Source organism: Silene latifolia, chromosome 9, assembly GCF_048544455.1.
Source record: "Silene latifolia isolate original U9 population chromosome 9, ASM4854445v1, whole genome shotgun sequence".
NCBI classification, from domain to species: domain Eukaryota; kingdom Viridiplantae; phylum Streptophyta; class Magnoliopsida; order Caryophyllales; family Caryophyllaceae; genus Silene; species Silene latifolia.
Window position 1 is genome coordinate 37,362,530 of NC_133534.1, and position 22,255 is coordinate 37,384,784.

At 40.5% G+C, this 22,255-nt stretch overlaps 1 protein-coding gene across 1 annotated transcript; it reads left to right on the forward strand.

The window, feature by feature from the left end:
* The first annotated feature begins 14,722 nt into the window (after window positions 1-14,722).
* On the forward strand, window positions 14,723-19,295 carry LOC141599600 (small nuclear ribonucleoprotein SmD3b-like). The gene is made up of 5 exons (XM_074419667.1): window positions 14,723-15,019; window positions 18,072-18,124; window positions 18,208-18,274; window positions 18,372-18,428; window positions 18,942-19,295. Exons 1-5 carry the CDS (start codon window positions 14,861-14,863, stop codon window positions 18,999-19,001), a joined length of 396 nt encoding a protein of 131 aa, XP_074275768.1. The 5' UTR covers window positions 14,723-14,860; the 3' UTR covers window positions 19,002-19,295.
* The last annotated feature ends 2,960 nt before the right edge of the window (window positions 19,296-22,255 follow it).

Consider the following 22,255-nt stretch of genomic DNA (forward strand, 5'->3'; position numbering starts at 1 on the left):
TATATTTCCGCAGACGAGCGAAGAATTTCCGGAGAGCGTTGATGTGGCCGTCCCGTTCTTTTTATTTGACGATCATATCATCGACATATACCTCTACCTCCTTGTGCATCATATCATGTAGGAGAATGGTAGCGGTTCTTTGATTGGTGGCTCCGGCATTGATGAGACCGAAAGGCATGACCATATAGCAATTTGTACCCCACTGTGTAGTGAATGCAGTCCTGTGCATGTCTTCCTCAGCCATTTTGATCTGGTTGTACCCAGCATACCCGTCCATGAATGATAGGAGAGCATGCTCGGCGGTATTGTCCACCAGGATGTCAACATGTGGCAAAGGGAAGCCGTCCTTTGGACTTGCCTTGTTCAGATCCCTGAAGTCGATGCAAACCTAAATTCTTCCGTCTTTATTTGGTACAGGAACGATGTTGGCCACCCAGTACGAGTATTCAAACACTTTGATGAACCCAACCTTGAACTGTTTATCCACTTCTTCCTTGATTTTCAAAGCCCACTCAGGGCACATTCGGCGCAGGTTTTGCTTTACGGGTTTAGCTCTGGGCTTAATTGGTATTCTATGCTCTGCAATTTCCCTGTCGATCCCAGGCATATCTTTGTAGGACCAGGCGAATACGTCCTTGTATTCGTGTAGGAGGTCTATGAACTGTTGTCTTTCCGAGGGGTCCAGGGTTGTCCTTATCCTAAGTTCTTGGGGTGTGTTGTCGGTTCCTACGTTAATAGGTTCGGTCTCCTTAATGATGGAGGGTCCTGGTTTCCCGTTTGTCAAGTTCTTTGGCTAGGTGAGGTGGGTAGCCACTCAAGTCAAATTCCTCATAGTCATTCAGAATTGCATTGCAGTTAAATTGAGACAAGTCATAAGCAAACTTAGAGTTCATTAAGTTGACTCGAGCGAAAAGCTCGGAGAGGACAGACATCTCATGGTCAGCCAGAGGCGACATAGCAGAGGAGGTGGCCCCTGGAACAGGCTCCAGGTTGTCACCTTCCATAGGGGTGGGGACGACCTTAGTTGACTCAGCCTCTGAAGTAGCCACCAGTTTGTGATAAAACGGTGGGAAGGGGACCTGGGACATCAGGAGTGCTAGGAGCTAAGAAAGACTCTGACTCCGACTCAGACTCAGATTCTTCTTCACTTCCCTCTTTGAACATAGGGCCTTCTCCAGTTGTAATCTTGAGAATGCGGCCTTGGCGATCGGTCCACTTAACGGTTTTCCTCCAGCCTTGTGTAGCTTTCTCTGGGTCAGCATCAGAGATTAAGGCGGTGGGGTCAAACTGGTTATCCTTCAGAGCGATGTTGATGATGTCCTCATAGTCGAGGTGCTTGATGTTATCCTCTCCAAAGAGGAGAGTGACAGCTTATCCGTCGAGGCATGAGGATGATTTAGACTCGGTTGATGCAGCTTCGGTGTTGTTGGGGATGAAGTCTACACCCGGGTGCCTGACTTTGGCCACAGAGTCATAGATTGGCTCAGGAAAGCCGTGGTAGAGCTCGAACTCTCCTTCGAGGACAAAGTATCCATTGAGGGTCAAATGATAGGGGCGGAGGATAACTCCATGCTGCTTGCGTTTCCGAGTTAGGAGGTTCATCTCCTGAATATCTTCATCGGTAGGTTCATAGCCCAGCCCGAAGGGGGTGTTGGGGACCTTAGCCTGTTTCAAAGGAGGTAAGGTGCTCTTCAGCGGATTGAGGGGTAGACCCAGGAAGTAACCTTGGCGCATCAGAATGCGGTTGACTATGAGGTTGGCAAATGGGTCACAATCAAAGGGTGTTGATTCATCATTTAGGGCATTCACAACTTGGAATCCCCACATCTCGTTGTCGTCCTCCTCAATGACTTGGGAGGCTATTCCCTTTTTCATGACGGCTTTGATCGGGGAAGCAGGAATTGTGATCGTCTTCTCGTTGAAAGGGACCCTGATTTTCTAATGAAGGGTTGAGGTAACCGCCTTAACGACGTGGATCTAGAGACGTCCCAGAAGCATGTTGAAGGAGGCGTCGATGTCGACTACCTGGATACTGGTTTGCCTTTCCAGTGGTCCGGTTGCGACGGTTAGAGTGATAAGCCCTGCGACCTTACGACGAGTGTCGTCATAAGCGCGTACTCCTTGATTGGTTGGGACCAAATCAGCTTCTTTAATTCCTAGTTTATGAGCTGTTTTGAGGGGAATGACATTAACCGCAGATCCATCATCCACAAGAACCATGGGTACGTTCTTTTTTAGGCACTGTACGGTGATGTACAGGGCTAGGTTGTGGTTAGCTCCGAAGGGAGGTATATCCTCATCAGAGAAGATGACCGGGTTATTCAGGTCGGGGACATCCCTTGTCATGTGTGCCACCACTTCTTCAGGGGAGGAGGCAGAGGGCACAGTCAGTTTTCCCAAGGCTTGTAGTAGAGCTTGTCGATGCTCAAAGGATGTAGCAATCAGTTGCCAAATTGAAATTTTGGCTTTTGCTTTCTACAGTTGTTTGAGGATTAAATTATTGGGAGCCTTTGGTTGAGTGTCCATGTCTGGGACAGTTTGGTCATTCGTTGTTGGAATGACTGTCGAATTGTTCAAGTTTTGATAGGGGAGTCCGGATCGGGTGAGATGACCGATCTCCTTTGCTTGTTTCTCTTTTCCTGGGACTATATAGATATCCTCCACATCATCTCTGCAGATACCATTGACTTCGGGCTCTTGAGGGTACCTTGGAGGGGTATTCCTTGGTGGGCAGTTTTTATGAGGGAAATTTTTATGAGGGTAATTTTTGTGAGGGTAATTTTGTGAGGGTAATTTTTGTGAGGTTGATTATTGTGGGGGTGATTATTGTGGGGGTAATTATTATGGGGTGCGTGCCAGAATGGTCGCGGGAGCAATCCTTCCTGGTGAGGGTAGTTTTGGGTGCTTGGGGGACCCTCCCTCGGGCGTGGTGTTGGAGGATTGAAAATCAGTTGTCGTTAGCCGTCGTCCAGTCGAGTAATTCTTTTGGAGAGACTGGTTATAGCCTCCTCAACTTGTTGGAACATGGCAAGCATGGTTGCGGCGCTGAACACAAATACCCCATCCGAGGGATCCTTCTCCAGGGCATTCACCTCGTCATCAATTGGTAAGATGAGGTGTGAGAAGTTCAAGGTCGGCTCATCATCAAAGATGGCATGGATTCCCAAAGGGTTTGTCTTGTTGTTTGGTTTTGTTGGTGGAGGCAAAGGCAATTCCCCTTTCTCGATCATGTCCTGAATGACGTGTTTGAGCTTGAAACAGGTTTCCGTGTCATGACCTTTCCCTTGGTGGTATTGGCAGTAGGCATTAGGGTTCCAGAACCGGGATTTCTTAGCATCAAACGGATCCGGGGTGGGTCCGATTGGTTGTAATTTCCCTTGGTCCATAAGCCTTTTTAGGGCGCTTGCATAAGTTGCCCCTATGTTGGTTAATACTCTTTGAGGGCGCTCAGCTCTCTTGGTGGTTGGCTCGAGGAGGTTGACCTCGTCAATTTTTTTTGTCTGACCATAAGGGCGAGATCCGGTTGATGTGGATCCCTGGTAGCCTCTACCGGTGGTTTTGGCCAGGACACCCTTTCGGGGGTCGTCTTCAATGCGGGTTTCGAGGATTTGCAGATCCTGGAATGTCTTGATGTTTTGGTATCTCAGTAAGTTGGCATATACCGAGCGGAGATTGTTGACAAACTTTTCCACCAAAGTTGACTCACTTGGCTTGCTGACCAACTGAGTGCTTACTCTCCTCCAACGGGTTAAGAATTCGGTATCCTTATCATTTTGAGTTAGGACCTCAAGAGTACGGGTATTGGCCTGGATTTCGACATTGTCAGCATATTGCTTAGCAAATTCAACTGCAACCTCATTCCAGGTAGTGAGATTCAAGGGTCAAGGGAGTAGTACCATTGGCGAGGGATCGGTTCCAAGGATGATGGAAAGATCTGGGTAGTGAAGAGTTCATGTTTGACCCCTTTTATGGCCATGTAGTCTTTGAAGGCTCGGATGTGATTGAGTGGGTCCTCCACCCCCTTGAATTTAGGCACATCAGTCAAGGTGAAGTTGTCGGGTAATTGATCCCCAGCGGGTTCAAACCTTCGATTGTTCTCAAGGTGGATGTTGTTACCCCAGGCTAGGAGTTGTTCTTCGAAGAGCTTGAGTCTTTTCTCAGTTTCAGTCAAGGGCGGAGTGTTGTGTTCTCCAGTTTCCTTGTTTTCCAGGGTGTCGATACGGGTCTCGACATGGTCCAGGGTGACCTTAAGAGCAGTGAGTAGGCTGGCTAGCTGAGCGGTTGTGACATCTCTATTGTCGTTGTTGTTGGACGAAGCTGAAGACGGGGCCATGGTTCTGAGGCTGAAAAACGGCTCACATTACAACTCAATCCAACACGGTTCAAAGACTGAAAGCAGACAACACAAAGGACGGAACAAAGATCGGACTTAACAAGACGAGGGTGACCGTGTGTGGTACCTCAGTGCTGACTCGATTTATAACGTGACGGTGTTGACCGGACTTTGACTCGCGTCCAACGTAGTGGCGTGACGCCGTTGGACGTGTCTCGTGGTGAGACGACTCATAAGTAAAGACCCATAAGTACGTTTACTCTGACTCAATAGACACGAGGCGGAATTGGAATGGTGGACTGAAGTTTTCGAAAATAGAGATTTTCAAAAAGATTCGTTTGTCTCTTTTGGACGGCTTCCGAAGATAGGGATCTACGCAAGTCGGTCAGTTGAAAGGGTCTTCTTAAGTTTGTTTGCAAAAGACGGTTTGAGTTTGAGTCGGCTCGGAAAACATTGTACTGTTTCCCAAGGCGGTTTTTGAAATTCAAAATTGTATGTTTTGAAAATCGGGTTTTGAAATGTTTGAAAAGGTCTCGGGGACGTTGCATGGTCCTCGGGATCTCGAAAGTGTCTCGAGAAAAGGGTGTGTGCTTTGCTCGGGTTTTGAAAGAGCCATTCTCGGCGTGAGACGGGTTAAAATCTGTGTCTTGACGCGGCGATTATAACGGCGTAAAAAGGTGTTTTGAAGTGGTTGTAAAAAACCGAGTTTGAAAATCATCATTACGACGGCCTATAAAGGTGTGCTGAAATGGTTGTAGAAATCCGGGTTTGAAAATCGTAATTAAGACGGCCTAGAAAGGCGTGTTGAAATGGTTGTAAAAAACCGGGTTTGAAAATCGTCATTACGACGGCCTAAAAAGGTGTGTTGAAAAGCAAGGGTCGGTGAAAGACCGAGGCTTGAAACGGCCATTATAACGGCGCAAAAGGATGTTTTTGAAAGTTTGAAAGATGACATAGAAGGACTTATGATCACATAGCACATAAGCACTCACAGTTTCATTATATTATGCATGATGCTGACACGGGTTTTGGCTTAAAAGGATGAGTTACACACCAAGCAATCAAACGCCGATTTGCGAGAGGGATACCAATCCAAACAAAATGTGTAAGGAGGGTGCCCTAGCCTCGTGCTCGAAGGTGATGACAGCTCTTTGACGAAACAGAAATGTGTAACGTCAACGGTATGCTTGACATAATCGGGATTCAAAACGCGGTGATGAGGAAAACTCACTCCGAAGAGATGAGCCAATTGGTCGAAAAGGGTTAGGTTATGGGCCCGGACAAGGAACCCGACCGTGACCGTAATATCAGTTAATGCATTTCAACAAAGACCTCGTTTGAGTCTCACCATCTAGGGATCACAAAGACACAAGTGTCCTACTTTTTCCTAGTGGAGTCGCCAATCTGTGGACGTAGGCCCACCTACACGCCCAGCCAATCTGCAGACGTACAACGGTCTTTTTGAAAGCCATGCTCGGCGGCGTAAGGAATGCTTTTGACCGGATCATTTTAGATCGGTCGGTTTTGTCTCGGTAAGGGTCTCGAAACGATTGGAGATGTTCGGAGTCGCCACCAAGCATTTGTGGGATGCTTGGAACCCGTTCGAATCCACTTTATACCTCGGTCAAACGAAGCACAAAGTAGGGTTTGACATAGATACTAAAGATAAGGAATCGTCCCTCTTTAGCATTTTATCTCTAGAATGACACTCGTACGCCCTGGATAAGGTCATCCACTATCCAAAGTTTCTAAGTAAGAGGTGAAGGTACGTATTGGGAAGCCCTTTAATCAGACACTCAATCCCGCCCGCGGTAGCGGCCTCTACTGATCGATCTTGGTTGGTTGAATGCAAAAGTTGATAAACGGTTTAAAGGCATGAATGCACATCCATTGGTTTAAACCTAACATGTGAGAGCTTTGTATGTCGGTTGATTCAATCCAAGTATCAAGTATAAGATGTCGGGTTGGATTTAATGTTGATTTGCATTCAAGACGGAAATTAAACATCCATTTACCAAATTAGGTTTATGGTGCATAACGTGATCCATTTGTCTTAGTAAGGCGTTTTGCAAATACGGTGTTTGAATGAGCAAATTAGTCATCTGATCCGCCCTGTATTCGGGTTGGCCGAAGTCGGGATCATCCTAGACTAGTGCTGGAAAGGGAACAGGCCCTGCATCAGGCAGCCAGAAGAGGCGCGAGCCTATTGGCGATGCTAGAGGGTCTCTCCTGGTCTGAAAAATAGAAAAAAGAGTGGCATGTTTAGGCGCGGGTCAGTCAACGATGGAAGACGTGTTCTAACCATTGAAAAATATTTATAAAATCTGTTGAAAAAGGGGTATTTGAACCCGTTTGTTTTTTTGAAAAGGCCGTTTAGACCGCTTTTGTGTTGATTTGAAGAACGAGACTTGAATAATCGTCATTGTTTTGACAATATTCGATGTCGGGTTTGACTTTGCAAGTTTTACATGAATGGTTTTGAAAATGAATATGAACTAATTGTTTTAAGTTCATTTGAATATAATTAGTCAATATTCATCATCGTACTCGGGTTAAAATCCGACATGGTATATGGAACCAAGGATGACTTTGTATTGGTGACTAATACATTTGTTTGAAACTGTAAAGAAATGAAATAAAAGGCTTTAAAGTACCTTTTAAAATGTAATTAACCAAATATTATCACCGAAACACGGATTAAACCGTCATGGTATTAAGAACCCAGGGTGAAGAATGTTTTATGGTTAAAAATTTGTAAAAATGATTTGAAAATACTTGAAATGGTAAAAACCGATTACAAATATGAAAATAAAAATAAAGGAGATGAAGAGATCAAACACAGTTTGGACTTAAGGTTGGGCAGGGTCCTTTAGGCGCGAGCCTATCTGCTACGTAAGTAGCCTCTACCTCAACCAAAAGTCCGGTTTTGGCTCAATCTTCTCATGTTTTGGACCATGTTATGCATGATTTAGCATGTTATAATTATGAAACATATGAAAACATGATAAAAGAATATTTTTACACCCTCATATTTACATGCTAGGCTTATGGCGAAAAATTAACATAAGTGTATCAACTCGTTTGGTCAGAAAACTCGGTTTAAAACCGTTTTGGTAAGTAAAAAGAGTGTTTTGTTAAGTTTAGTGATGGTGTAGTGGTCGAGATGGTCAGTCAAGTGATTTAATGCACGATGACGGTACTAAACAATGTGTAAGGCTTGTGTTTATGATCGGTAGGTCGTAAACACGTGTCGGATTGTGACTGAGGAAGTCGAGTCGAGAATTTTAAGGGAGAAAAGAGGGGGCGGACACTCGCGTAACTCTCAAATGGTGGCATTTGAGGGGTATTTATAGGAAAATGAGTGGTTGTGTGAGTTTTGAGCGACGTGGCCACCTGGGCTGCTCAAAGAGGCGCGAGCCATGTCGCACGTCTTCGAGGTGTCTTGTCACTATCACACGAAGGCAATCATGATTTGTTCTATCCTAGGATTTGGATGAACATGTGGTTCTTGACTATGTAAGATTCCGGGAAATCTTAATATAGAAGCATTTGAATGGTTTGTTTTTTGTGTTTGACTCGGTTTGACTCGTTGTTAGAGTCGGGATTTGAATTTTGAGTTGGTTTTTTGGTCTGGTGTCGGTTTTGACTCTAGTTAGTGTCATTGTGACCCCGTCGTCATGCATTAAACACTCTAGGTACTTTTGAAAAGTTTTGAAATGTTTTATTTTCGAAATCATTTTAACTTTTCCGACGTAAAGTTGTACACAAACTGTCGATCAGACGCTGCGATTCCTAAGCATGTTGTAGTCCGATAATCATCGGGTGTTTTTTGGAGTCTCAGCAGATACCAGGTATCTACAATGTGCATCATTTAACATTTTCTCTTGTGGTTATTGGATAGTGTGCCATATTAGATTGCGGGCATACTTCGCAAGTCGAGATAGGAAGAGTGATTTTGGTTACTTTTTATCACAAAAATCTCCCAGTTCTTTCATTTGAGTGACTAGTGAAACCCTAAGAGTCCAACTTAGGTCCCTTTTTGGTCAAAGGCTCGATATGAAGTCGAATCTTGAGTTTATCGTGTCAATCTTGGGAGTATAGCTATGTACTTCCACTTTATCGCCTAGAATTTGTTTCTTAGGTATCCGTGCTGTCTATGTTGGTTACTTGAGCTAAAATTAGGGGGTTGACACCCCGGTAAGACTTTGAGTCGGCATCCTCCACTATTGACCCTTTTTGTCCCGTTTTCGAAGAAATACTACTTGAATGAGGCAAGTGTATATGCATTTTGAATGGTTCATCTTCATGCTCTATTGGTGGTTAAGCACCATTTTGAATCAAAATTTTGTAGCAAGACCTCACTTGCCTTACAATAAGGCACTTCCCCTCATGAAGTGCCAAACTGCGAGTTGAAAGGGCACCGGGTAAAGCTAAACCCGATTCGGCTATTGTGAATAAAGTGTGAAAAATGGTTAGTATTAATAGGGGTCTTGATACTGTTTAGGTTACTTACTCTGGGACGAGTAAGTCTTAAGTGTGGGGAAGTTGATGCGTGCCAATTTCGTACTATTTTTCCCTTTATTTCCTTGCTTTTTGGCTCATTTAGAGGTGCTCCACGAGCCTTATCTCGCTATTTTGTGCCCTTGATCCCGTACTTTCACTATTTTACTCGTTTGTGTAGGAATGAGCCGAAATTGGATGAAGGAAGCGAGAAATAAAGAGATTCGAGTTAAAGCAAGGAGGAAAAGAGGAGGAGTTTGCTGAGAAAGGACTCTCTACTAGTAGGCCGGCAACCGGTAGAGAGCTCCCCCCTATGCCTTAGTAAAATTTGAAGACGGAATTGGTGCCAAATGACAAATATCTCGCTACCGGTAGCCGGCCTCCCGGTAGAGAGATCCTGAAGATCATGAAAATGAAGAAAAGAAGGCAAATAGGTGTTCCCTACCGGTAGGCCGGAACCCCCCCGCCGCTATTGAAGACTCAAGAATTGAATTAACTGGACAATATCTCGCTGTCAGTATGGGCACCGGCAGCCGGTCAGCCGGTAGAGGACCTCTCTACACGCATTCCTACCCACCAACCTCATTTGTAGCTTAATTTTTGGAGATCATATATATACCCCTCTTCTTTAAATCATTGGACACACTACCCTAGATATTTTCAAGCACCTAATATTTATTCAAACTTTGTTAATCAAGCCTTAATCTTTCCTTAATTAAACATTAATCCTCTAGTTAATTAGTATTAATTTAGTTTTACTCAATAGTTTACATTTGGGTATTGGATTGTAATAGAAGATTTTAAAGAATTTCTTCTCTTATCTAATCAAAGACTCAACCTTTCATTTATGTTGGTATAATTTCTCATATTTTCTAGTCTCTACATCAATTGTTTACATTTCTATTTCTCTCTTTGTTATTGTTATAAATTATTTCATGTTTTCCATCTTACTTGTTTATGTTTCATCAATTGTTTATAATTGCTTAAGAATGATGAGTGAGTAGTGACCCCCTAGGGTTTAGGGGGATCCTAAGTGGTATTTAAAGGTATAATTGGGGGATTAATTATTGGGTTTTGGGTAGAATTGTTAGTCTACTTGTTCATGCACATAAGGTGTTTGTGGGAGTGTGTGAGTGAAAGCTCATACCTTACTTCATTATTTGCTTAAATGCTCTATATATGAAAGTTTTTAGGGTGTTTTGATAGCATGATTAAGTTAAGATATGATGATTAATGATGGTTATGTGTCCATCTTTAGGGAGACCAAGAGATTGAGTCTCTTACCTAGACTAATCACTACCCAAACCCGTTTATTTACCCTTGTTTACCTTTACCCACTTAGGGGAACCCGAAGACCCTAGTTTAATATAAATCGTCTACATCCTTAGCTTTATCATCATTTTAGTTGCTTCAACTAGTTGCATAAACTTCAAACCCTTTTATTGTTCGACTAAAATAGACCTAGAACGAATTGAGTAGAAATCCACACCATCGTCGTATTCGACACCCGATAGATACTACCCTTTTATCGGAGTTTATAAATTGTTTTTATAGTAGGAAATAACGACTAAGATTTCTACTTATCACCTACCTCACTATACGTGGAAGATCTCCACGTCACTTTTTGTGACCTTATCTTGCTCCACTCTACCCCCACTTTTCCCTCTTTCTGAGGTCCCACGTGGTGCACCTCGATCAGAGACACCCTCTTACCACTTGCATTAAACTATGCCGAGGGCATCTAATGTTGGGTTGAGGCCGACTTCCCACACTACTAGGGAAGTGGGTCAGTCTTCTAGAGCTCCACGTGTCTCTCCTCATGCTTCTCCACGCACTGCACCCTTCTTTACTACGGAGACTGAACCTCATCCGGTATACCTGGCTCACTTTATTTGTCTCACTCCTTTTGAGCCCCCACTGGTCATGGATCAGGAGGGGGCGTGATTACCTTTTACTTGATATGTGCAGCCGTACAACTAGGATGGAGCTGAACCAGGCTTTAGCCGGATTCCCTATTTACAACCGCTACGCCCGTTCCGGATGGTTGCCACCAACTGGGTGGCCACATCCGTCTTACTACCGCTACCCAAAGGGCGGCTACCCTGCCACTGCTGGCACTGCTACTACTGAGTAGGACACAGCTTAGGTGGAGGAGAGGTACCGCGATTGGCTTGCTTCACGCTCCTGAGAGAGGGAGGAGGACGATGATGATTACCTTGCGGGCGGCGACTAGTAGGAGCTGGTTACGACCTCCTCTTGTTGTTGGCTGGTTTGGGGAGGTCCTTTTGTGCGCCCTATCTTGTGAGTTCTTCTTCCTTTTCTGCTTTACTTGTTTTGCATTTCGTTTTGCGTACCCTTTTCCCATATATTTTGATGCTGCTGGTGATTTGTTGATCACAATGAGGGCATTGTGTGATTTGGTTGGGAGAGGGTATGCATCTGTTTGTTTGCATCCATTTGCATTTTTATTGCATTCTAGTTTGCATATTTCTTGCATTGCCGTATGCATTGTTTCTTCCTTTAATAATAAAAAAAATTTGAAAATTTTTAAAAAAATTTACAAAAACATGTTTTATTTTGCATATTAGGTCGAGTCGGAACGGCTAGGTAATAATGATGAAACCGCGTCTGTGCTTTTATTTATAGCCCAAGTCTTGCATTGCCAATGCCTTTTATGTACATTCGTTGCATAGTCTACGAGTTTTTGATTAACTTTACTGAACGAACAGACTTGACTTAATATCGGCAACCTACTCAAACTTTCTAAGGTATAGAGCTTAATAAATAATGATATTCATGATCAGTTTCATTTAGGATGTGAGTAGTACTCCTTATAAGATATGTAACATCAAATTGCATAAGCATGACATTTTGTCTCTTAGTACCTGTATGCATTCGGTTAGTGGCGGTGTCACGTGTGGAGAGGCATCCTTTTTTTCCCCTATTTTACCCTCGAGCCTTACATAAGCCAAATTGACTTGTTTTGACCCAATTGTTAACCACATTCCTATATAGCCTACCTTAGTCAAACTAGTACAGTTAATAATTTTAGGTACGTGTGTTTTTGTCAATCTTGGCATTCTATTTTGTTATGGATGGGTTTGAATGGAAGAAAGGAATAGAAAAAAAAGTTGGATGAAAATGAAAAGAAAAAAAACGTGAAAAAAAAGAAGTTGAATAAAAAAGAAAGAAGATGGTTTCACTCCTATGTTGTTATTCCATATTATCTGAGGAGTATTGTGTGTTTTGGTGCGTGAGTTTTATGCCAGTTTGGCATCGCTTCATCTTATAAGGTTGGGTTGTTGAGCGGGATTTGTTATTATTGGTTTCGTTTTGGAACTAGCTTGGCTCTTACCTCCACTATTCCAAATCTTATTGCCTCTTTTACCCAATTACCTCACTTCACCATATTTGTAAGTCATCGACATGTGTCTTGGTCCTGTTTGGTTGGAATGCATATGTACGGTCGGTAGACATAATTATCATGTTAGACTGCATGCATGTTCTTATAGGTTGCAGTTAGGTGAGTGTCTTATTTCCTTCTTGTCTCCCAATGAATAATCTCACCAAGTTCTTTAACGAGTGATGAGTGACTCGTGAGAGTCCGATATATACGAGTCTTGCAAGGTTGAAGGTTCAGTAGTTGATTCATTAGTATAACTCGTTTGAAATTGATTTTGTACGTTGGTTTTGGCTGCTTGCATTAAATTGGTTTGGGCGTGTGAAACATAGTTAGCTCTGAGTTTATCTACCGTTTCATTAGTTGTTTTGTCCTTAGTCTTTGCTTGCTTGGGGACAAGCAAGGGCTTGGTTTGGGGAGGTTTGATACGTGCCTATTTCATATAATTATTCTATTCATTTGCACGCATTTCTATGCTTATTTAGTAGCGACTAGCTACTATTCTCCCATAAATCGTCTACTTTGGGTTACTTTGTGTTTTATGCAGGTTTGGACCCAAGACGAGCTAAACAAGCCAAAACTTGTTCCCCATATTGCACTTGGAAGAATTAGAGCTCAGAAATTATCGCCTCGGGACGCGTGAACAAGTGAGGAAGCACTTTTGGACAGAAGAGTCGTTGCTGATCAGTGACTATAGTCGATCGACCAGTTGCTTCAGTCGATCGACTAAAGTGAAGTTGTGCTTAAGTTTGTTTAGTCGATCGACCAGATTTTTAGTCGATCGACTAAAATCCATAACAGACCGTTTTGTTTAAGTTTTATTTTATCCCATTAGTTGCTTGTTTAATAATTTTCCCGTATCATTATAAAAGGGGAAACTCGGAATAATATTAGGACATTTTTTGTTTTGCTAAAAATACTGTTAAACGTACCTTTGCTCGAGAATTTTCGGATTGCAACTTTGTAACCTTTCTTCCTTATTTCGGTAATTAATTAACCTTCGTTCATTAAGTTCTTAATTTTTATTGTTTTGCTATTATTGTTCTTCTTTATTAATTGCGAGTTTTATGTTAGATCGTTGTTTACATCTCGTCATAATGTTTAATTCCTTCCTTATTATTATTATTGTTGAATTAGTTAGTTTAATTATGCGTAGCTAATTTCCCTTTGCTGGGATTAGGGAAGCCATGGTTATAAGACGGTCTTAATTACGAGACGGTCTCTTAATAAGCTTTATTGAGAGACCATTGTACAATTTTAAGAAAAAGTGGTACTAAAGGTAATAAAATAGGTACAAATCATGATTAATGATAAAATGGGTACATTTATTATATAAATAGGTACGAAAGTACTATGATACGATCAACAACAAAAGGAGTACGAAATATAAATAAAAAGGTACGAAAGGTTGGTCTCTCAATAATTTAGTGAGAGACCGTCTCTCCAAAGTTTTAGCGTCTCTCCCAAGTTTTATGATTAGGGAATAGGTCTCCTGAGAGACGGTCTCTTAATAAGCTTTATTGAGAGACCATTGTACAATTTTAAGAAAAAGTGGTACTAAAGGTAATAAAATAGGTACAAATCATGATTAATGATAAAATGGGTACATTTATTATGTAAATAGTTACGAAATTACTATGTCACGATCAACAATAAAAGGGGTACGAAATACAAATAAAAGGGTACGAAAAATTGGTCTCTCAATAACTTAGTGAGAGACCGTCTCTCCCAAGTTTTATGATTAGGTTTGGCATAATTATTTGTTTGAGTTGTTAATTGTAGCATTTAATAGAGTTTAATTAACCGAATGCACGCAATTGATTATTTGACTCGGAAGCTTTGACCTAGATCGAAAAATTGGAAGAAGTTAGACCTGCTACAAACAATAGACCATCATAATTAGAGCGAAAGCTAGATTAGTACTCTAGGGCGAATAACGGACTAGAAAGACCTTTTCATTACCCCTCAGACCGTATTTATGCCGACCATTGACTTTACCTTTGATTGTTGTTGACCGTGGCGACCTGACATCCTAGTCTTTATCTCTTTATTGAAATAAATCCCTTTTTCTACATTTATTTCTTCCTTGTTTGCATTTATTTCTTCCTTGTTTGCAATCTAGTTGATAGACAAAACCAATCAACCCCTGGAAATTGTTACTTAGACAAACTATATTTAACAGATAGAACACGTTTGTCTCCCTGTGGATTCGATCCCGACTACCTCTACTACATTAGTTTAGGCATGTTGGTTTATCTTTGATTAAGTGTGCGATTTAGCCTATCAATCTCCTTGAATTATATATGCAAATTTTCTACCATTTTCAAAATAGAAATAAATTGTATTAATTTTATTAATTGTAAAATTCTCTAATATATGTATCTAAAATACCGTGCATTTGCACGTGAGCTACACTAATTAAAAACAACCTCGTAAATTTTCACCAAAATTACCTTAATTTTTTTTTTTTTTTTTTGTTTTAAAAAAAGCAACTTATTAATTCAAGTTTGTCTTAAGGAGCAAAAGAGGGTTTTAGGGTCTTGAAAAACCCAGTCGATAAACAAGAATAGAGAGAGAAAATCGCATTTTTTTCATCAATCAACAGTCAGTAATCAAAGAAGAAGAAGATGAGTAGAAGCTTGGGAATACCAGTGAAGTTGATGCACGAAGCAACAGGTCACATTGTATCTGTTGAATTAAAAAGTGGTGAACTTTATAGAGGAACCATGATTGAATGTGAAGATAATTGGAATTGTCAACTTGAAAACATCACGTTTACTGCTAAGGTTTTCTTTTTATTTCTGGGTTTTATTTCTTTTGAGTTTTTCGCATCTGGGTTGTTTGATTTTCTCTTAATTGATGTGCCAATTTCTTGTTATTTAGAATTTAGTGTAAAGCCTAATTTTTCCATGTTTTAGGGATTGTTTGTTATGTGTTTGAGTTTCATATTTCATGTTTGTGCTAGTGTGTGTATATGGTATGGATTATTTGGAGGGTTTAGGGTTACTCTCAAGTTTCGTCTTGAATCTTATGTGAGTGAATTGCTCTTGTTGTTGCTTTGTAGGAATGCAAATCTTATGTGAGTGAATTGCTCGTAGTTAATTAAATTAGATTCAATTAGATTAGATTTAGGATTAATGTAAGTAATTGCGAGGTAGACGCTCGGGTTGGTGCGCATATCTGAAGTTCCCACCTCTCCTTGTAGTGGCGACTGGCGAGAGTGTCTTAAGAGTCATTGGGAGACATTGTTGTCCTTGTATAGAGTTCTTAGAGTGTGCTAACTTATAGCAAGAATCTTATGTCTTTCTTTAAATTGGCTTTTGAATTGCTTTTTTAGTTAGATAGGAGCTAAGGTTGGGTGGCTTAAATAGGATGATGCCTTCAGAGGATCGGTGCTTGCTTCTTACATATTTGAGGGGTTGTGAGTGGTGGAGGACGGTGTGGTGGTATGCTTGCAAGTTGCAACTTGCCAATTACTTTTTGAGTATGCCTGCCAGTTATGTAGGTCATCCTTGAGGTTTTGTTTGAATTTTTTGCATGTAGAGAACAAAGGGTCGTTGATTCAGTAGGCATTCTTGCAGACTTGCAGTGATACGATCTTTGCTTGAGGTGAAAAGAGTTGTGGACTTGTGGCCTGCCTAACTGCCAGCGTTCCTTACGTGACTCACAAAGTATGATTTATAATTTAGGGGACACAAATAATGGTTTTTATTATGAACAGTGTTCGAGCTAAGATCTAGGCTGTGCTCTATCTTTCTGTCTGCTGCTTTTCTTTCTTGTAAGATTTTTGGTTTGCCAACTACTCATCATCTAATCACAGATTCTTTGTCATTACTCATCAATGATGGTAAAAAAAAGCAGGAATATAGATCAACACTGTCAATGGTTGTAGGGGTAGCTCAACAAGTAGACAAACAGTGAAGGTAGCATGGAGCGTTTTAAGTTTTTACTTTTAATATCGGTTTTAAGAGTTTCCATAGCATTAGAAAATGTAAGAAACAAGCATACACACTATAGTAATTTTTGTTTGGTGCTGCAAAAGGAACATATTTTCATCATAGATTGTTTTTTTAGTGTCGTGGGTCACACTATGTTAGATTGTTAGAATAATATTGAAGTCTTTCAATCATTCTGCAACCGATATGGATTTACCAATTCTGACAATTATCTTTTCGTTAGACCATCAAATTTTGTTTAAATAAAGTATGATGGTTTGGAAATCTAAAAATAGCTACTTTTGACAGTATTATAGAGTTCAAACTATGCCAGGTTTTGACGTAAGATAGGAATCGATATCCTGTAATATCCCCTTAGTCATATGGTGAGGCGTCTCCACTCGAGCCAGTTGAAGAAGAACCTGAAGACAATCAGAAGAAACATCAAAATGGAGGTAATTTCGACCCATAGCCCACCGTAGAAGCTCTCTAATACCAAACGCTTCAGCTTGGCTAGCGGATTCTGCTTTAAAATTTCGAGCAAAAGAACCAACACACTCCCCCTCCGGTGAGTAGACTACCCATCCAACAGCAGCCCGAAGAGAGTCCACCCAACTAGCGTCCACTTTAGCTCTATAGGGTGAACATGTGCCTTTTTCCCCCACCAAAAAGAAAGGAAAATGATTACGAATATCACTCCTTAAGGTGTCCATTGGATCATAAACACTAAGCCCCATAATGGAGGCTTTAGAGGAAGCGAAAGATTCAGCCTTCATAGTCTCGGTTGATTACTTCTTTAATGTTCAAGCTAACGCAGCAAATGTGGCTATGAAGGCTGAATCTTTCGCTTCCTCTAAAGCCTCCATTATGGGGCTTAGTGTTTATGATCCAATGGACACCTTAAGGAGTGACATTCGTAATCATTTTCCTTTCTTTTTGGTGGGGGAAAAAGGCACATGTTCACCCTATAAAGCTAAAGTGGACGCTAGTTGGGTGGACTCTCTTCGGGCTGCTGTTGGATGGGTAGTCTACTCACCGGAGGGGGAGTGTGTTGGTTCTTTTGCTCGAAATTTTAAAGCAGAATCCGCTAGCCAAGCTGAAGCGTTTGGTATTAGAGAGCTTCTACGGTGGGCTATGGGTCGAAATTACCTCCATTTTGATGTTTCTTCTGATTGTCTTCAGGTTCTTCTTCAACTGGCTCGAGTGGAGACGCCTCACCATATGACTAAGGGATATTACAGGATATCGATTCCTATCTTACGTCCTTTCATTGTATTTGTTTTAGTTTTTTACCTCGATGGGTGTGTAAGGTTTTTATTTACAGCTGCCAAAAAAAAAAAAATATAGTTATCATAATTTCATAATTCATAGGGATGGTCTTGGGTAGTTGACTACTTGTCTTATCATATGTATTGAGGGTATAGGACTAAAGGCTGGTGTGAAATAGATATTGCGTTTAATCGATGAATGTCTGTGTTACTCTGGCTTCGCTGCAAAAATCAGACTCGACACGGTATCAAGTGTCGGACACAGCTATTTGTGAAAAAGTTGCATGTTTTGGAAAAAAATGAAGTTAACAGAGTGTCGGGTCAGAAGATCGGAGGGTTTGACACGCAACATACAGCCAAAGTGAATTGTTGAAGTAACATAGTATATGATCACCTGCTCTTGTTTTAATGGTTTCAAAATTAGGTTGCATGAAAGGATTCCTCTATTTCATTACCCATTTCCCTGAGAGTGATAATCTCCTTCCATTATCCAATTCAACATTGTGTTTGTTTCATACAGTTGCTAGTAGTTGAGAACTGACATGTATCCAAGTGTCATTATAAGGAACTTGGTCTTAAGTAGAGTCTAGATTAATGATTTTCCTTCTGTTATTGACTTGGTCATTTAATTACAGGACGGAAAGGTCGCCCAGCTAGAGCATGTATTCATTCGAGGCAGCAGAGTCAGGTAACTGTTGTTTTGGTATCTGTAAGGTGGTTGCTTAATTTTTTATATGTTGGGGACAGTTCTTATGTGAAATTGCTATTCAGGTTTATGATCATACCAGATATGCTAAAGAATGCTCCGATGTTTAAACGTCTAGACGCTAAAATTAAGGTAATAAAATTTTCGACTCTTTTTTTATTACATAACATATGTCTGGGATGACTATGCTTAGCAGATATTCTGATTATCCTTGACTGCCACTTCTCAGGGTAAGAGCACTTCTCTTGGAGTTGGTCATGGTCGTGCAGCAGCCATGCGAGTAAAGGTAGCCTTTTTCATTCCTTTTCAGGCAGCATTCTTTTATGTTCGCCCTCCGTATTATAGTGTTCTTCCCATGATGAAAATTGCATCGAGCATTGCGTCAAACGTCTTTTCCTCCGATAATAAGAAGTGTAGCCAGTTTACCGAGTCATTTACTCATTTTTCTTCATTCTATCATAATCCTTAACCAAAGAATTTTGGCTTTATAGATGCGGGTCATTTGTGAAAGTATTTTTCTTATATAACAAATGGAAGTATTTTAGTATCACAATTTTAGGTTTATCATTATAACAAATGCAAGTATTTTAGTATCATAATTGTAATGTTTAATATATTTACGTATATGTATAGTAAAAGTTTTGAAATTTTACCTCTAAAAGTCAAATAGGAAGAATATTGCATTGCGGAGGGAATAGCTATTAGGTATCTGCGCAAGTATATTGATGTTACCTTTCGTTTAATTCCCCAATACACTTAAATGTAAATATGTAATGATACTTGTTGAATCTCTTTGCAGGCCGCTGGTGGCCGTGCTGCTCCTGTTGGGAGGGCTGTCGTACCACCAGTGAGGAGGTGAAGTTTGTTTCGTTAAAGCTAGATTCAAGCAGCCATTGTTGAGAGCGAACAGACCAACTCATGGTGTGTGTTAAGTTGTTAACACTCTTTTGTTTCCCGAACCCAGAGCGATGTATGAAAATGATGTGAATTTGGAATGACATTGTGTAGCTAATCACTATCTAGTTTGGAATGACATTTATGGCTTACGTCCTTTTTGCATATCTAGTTCGAAGTTAGGGTGGTTTTGTGAAATGTAATGGCTACCCTAAGTTACAGTCACCACCCTCGTCTTAAATTTCCTCTTTTTAGAACATCTCCTCCTCTTCTTTCTCTTATAATGGTTTCTTGTAATTTCTCCCTCCTTGGTTACCTCAATATTAAGGATCTGAATTGTCATAATTGACAATTCTCTTTCATGGTAATAACCCACCTTTTTTCCTTGAAGAATTTTTTGGTAAGCTTGTTCGGAGATCCTTAGTCGTGATTTTCCTCCACCCTTTCTTGAAAACTCAAGAACCGAGTTGTTAGGGGTATGCTCATTTTCACCCATTTGGGTGTCTTTTTTATTGCGTTCCAACTCAATAGTAGCAGAGTTATCCTCTAAAGTAACAGAGCTATCCTTGATATTGGAGACAGAAAATGGAGTAGCGCAAGAGTCACAAGAAGACCCACCATCATCCATAACCGGAGTGTCCTCAATATTATCAATATTAGGGATAAGTCTTTTACCTTCTCTCTCCACCTCACATAGTAACTCATCATCAATACTTCTTTTACCATTATGATTAATATCCCATAGGTTCTTGACAACACTTAGTTCTCTAAGAATATCCTTATTCTTAGGCTCAATCATTAGCGCATTTTTCAGAACAGTCTTCGCTTCCAGGAACATATTAGACTTCATACAAGCTATAGCTCTACGAAATAGAGCTTTAGCATTTTTTTGGAAAGGATGATAAAACCAAGGAGCAGAAGTTTATGGCCGCCTCATACTCCTAAAGTTTATTAGCACATGCCGCTAGATTCAAATTCAAAGAAATTGCTAATTGTAAGACTTGGTCAACGTCACCATCCTCCATAGATTCCAAAACCAAGCATAGAAGTCAACATGCCATTTCATAGCAGCCGCCAGCACTCTCAAACATATTTTACTTAAAGAAGTCGTTACCCCTCTCCTTAAGGAATTTAACCTTAATCAAAAGACTTCCTTCCATTGGTAAGAAAGAACTAAAAAGTACCCAGTCCTCCTCCTTAAACTCACCATTTCCATGTGCAATGAGAAAGTTCTTTAGAAAAATTGCATCTATAGAAACGGTAGCCATTACATTTCACAAAACCACCCTAACTTCGAAAACTAAGATAAAACCGTTAAAAGGTGATGAATAACACAAATACTCTTATGAGAATAGATTATTTTGAGATTCGAAAGACTAGAGGTAAAGCTAGGAAACAAGTGTTATCAGACAAATGATTATGGGAAACCCCCGCAACTGACCCGAACCATCACCACCGAAGAAACCAACCTAAGCCCACCCAACAAGAACTCCTCTATAATTAAAACCCAACAACGAATCCCACACAAAAACCAACACCACCACCCCAACGCCCTTCAACAAAAGCCAAGAAAAACATGAATGGCAAACACAATTCCCTATTAAAAGCCAGCTCCGACGACAAAACACGAAGCGTTAAAAGATGAAAGAATTTCACAAATCCGACCCCGTAGAAAGATCAAATTAGCTGTAAAACAAAGAAGGACGCATCCTCACAAACACATCAAGCAAACCCGTCATTAAGGCTCATGATCAAATTAATTACATTCGGGAGGGAGCCTTAACATCACCGTTGGCGAAAACAAACCCAAAAAAACGGAATTTATTAAAACTGAAACCCAACAAAGAGCGAGCAGACAGAAACTCGTTTTTAAAAAACAGACACCAAAGAAACAAACCAAGCCACAGTGACAAAGAACCAAACCTGATGGTGGGGAAAGTGAAGGGAAGGTAAAGGGGATTACCCACGGGCCGCAAACGAAGGCAACCACCATCAGAAACAGAAAAAAAAAGAGCGACGGAGAGGAAGAAGAACCGCAAAGACGACCACAACAATGATTGCGATCCAAACAACGAAAAAACGAAGAGGCAAAGGGGAGCAGCAGAACCGGTTTTAAAAAAGTGTAGGAGATCGGGAACCATAATAATTAGAGAAGAGTGGGGGTCGCCGGAGACAGAGCATAGGCCCCATCTCCGGCGACAGGGATGGGCTCAGGGGAACGGTGGGCGGAAAGGGGTTGCGGTGGTTACAGTATTAGGGTTTTAGGGTTTTTGATTTGGGGGTTTTTTGTTCTTTCTCTCTCTACGCACCGTCGTAGCTCTGATTTTTTATCCTCCAAAATTATTAATCAAGAGGTTTTGCTTCTAAACTTCGGCGTCAACAAGAGTGATCTACACGGGATTTTTTTTTTTGTGAAGACTGGCTATCTCCATCACTCATTTGCACTAGTGCATAAGTGCATTCATCGTAGGGAAATGAATTGATACTGTAATGTTAAAACAACCGCGAAAGTGGTAATTAAGACCCTTAACTTTGTTCAATTGTGAAAGTAGGCGTCATAAGTTTCATTTGGAGCAATCAAACCCTTTAAGTTTCATCAAAAGTGGAATGCAACCCTATTTTTTAAATTTTCACAAGAATTTTAATTAAAAACATTGAGAAAATTATTGATTACAGCCTTTTAAAAATCATTTTTTGTAAATTACAGCCTTATACAATTTTTTTGTAAATTACATCCAGAATATCACTTCTGATGAGAAATTATAGCCAAAACATTTACTCCGGTGGAAAATTGATGCAAATTTGATTTTTTTTCTCTTAAGTTCATCTTTTATGACAAAAATGCCCTTACCTTCATCTTTTATATTCCCTTATGTTCATCATATTTCTCAATCTCATCATCTTTCTTCATTCCTTCAACATTCTCTCCTTTTCTTCAAATTCTCTCCTAATCTATTTAATTGAATTCTATTATTTTTATTTTCTCTTAAAAATAATTAATGTTCTCCATCATCTCTCTTTTGTACTTTGTAAATCAATTTTCTCCAAATTGAAAATATTTAGGGTCCTTCAATTTTGGTAATATGTCTTTCTTTCTTCTCCATATTGATATATTTGGGCTTCTTGATGATGCAACAATTGTCTATTTTGTTGGTGGTGGTGTTGTCGTTTTGTCTGATTAATTAATTTGGAAATGTTGGATTGATTTCTGGGAAATTA

What these genes read in the sequence shown, in the direction of transcription:
- LOC141599600 (XM_074419667.1), top strand. Translation starts at nt 14,861, where the DNA reads ATGAGTAGAAGCTTGGGAATACCAGTGAAGTTGATGCACGAAGCAACA. An exon ending in ACATCACGTTTACTGCTAAG is followed by an intron (nt 15,020 to 18,071) that starts GTTTTCTTTTTA and finishes ATTTAATTACAG; the next exon opens with GACGGAAAGGTCGCCCAGCT. An exon ending in ATTCGAGGCAGCAGAGTCAG is followed by an intron (nt 18,125 to 18,207) that starts GTAACTGTTGTT and finishes ATTGCTATTCAG; the next exon opens with GTTTATGATCATACCAGATA.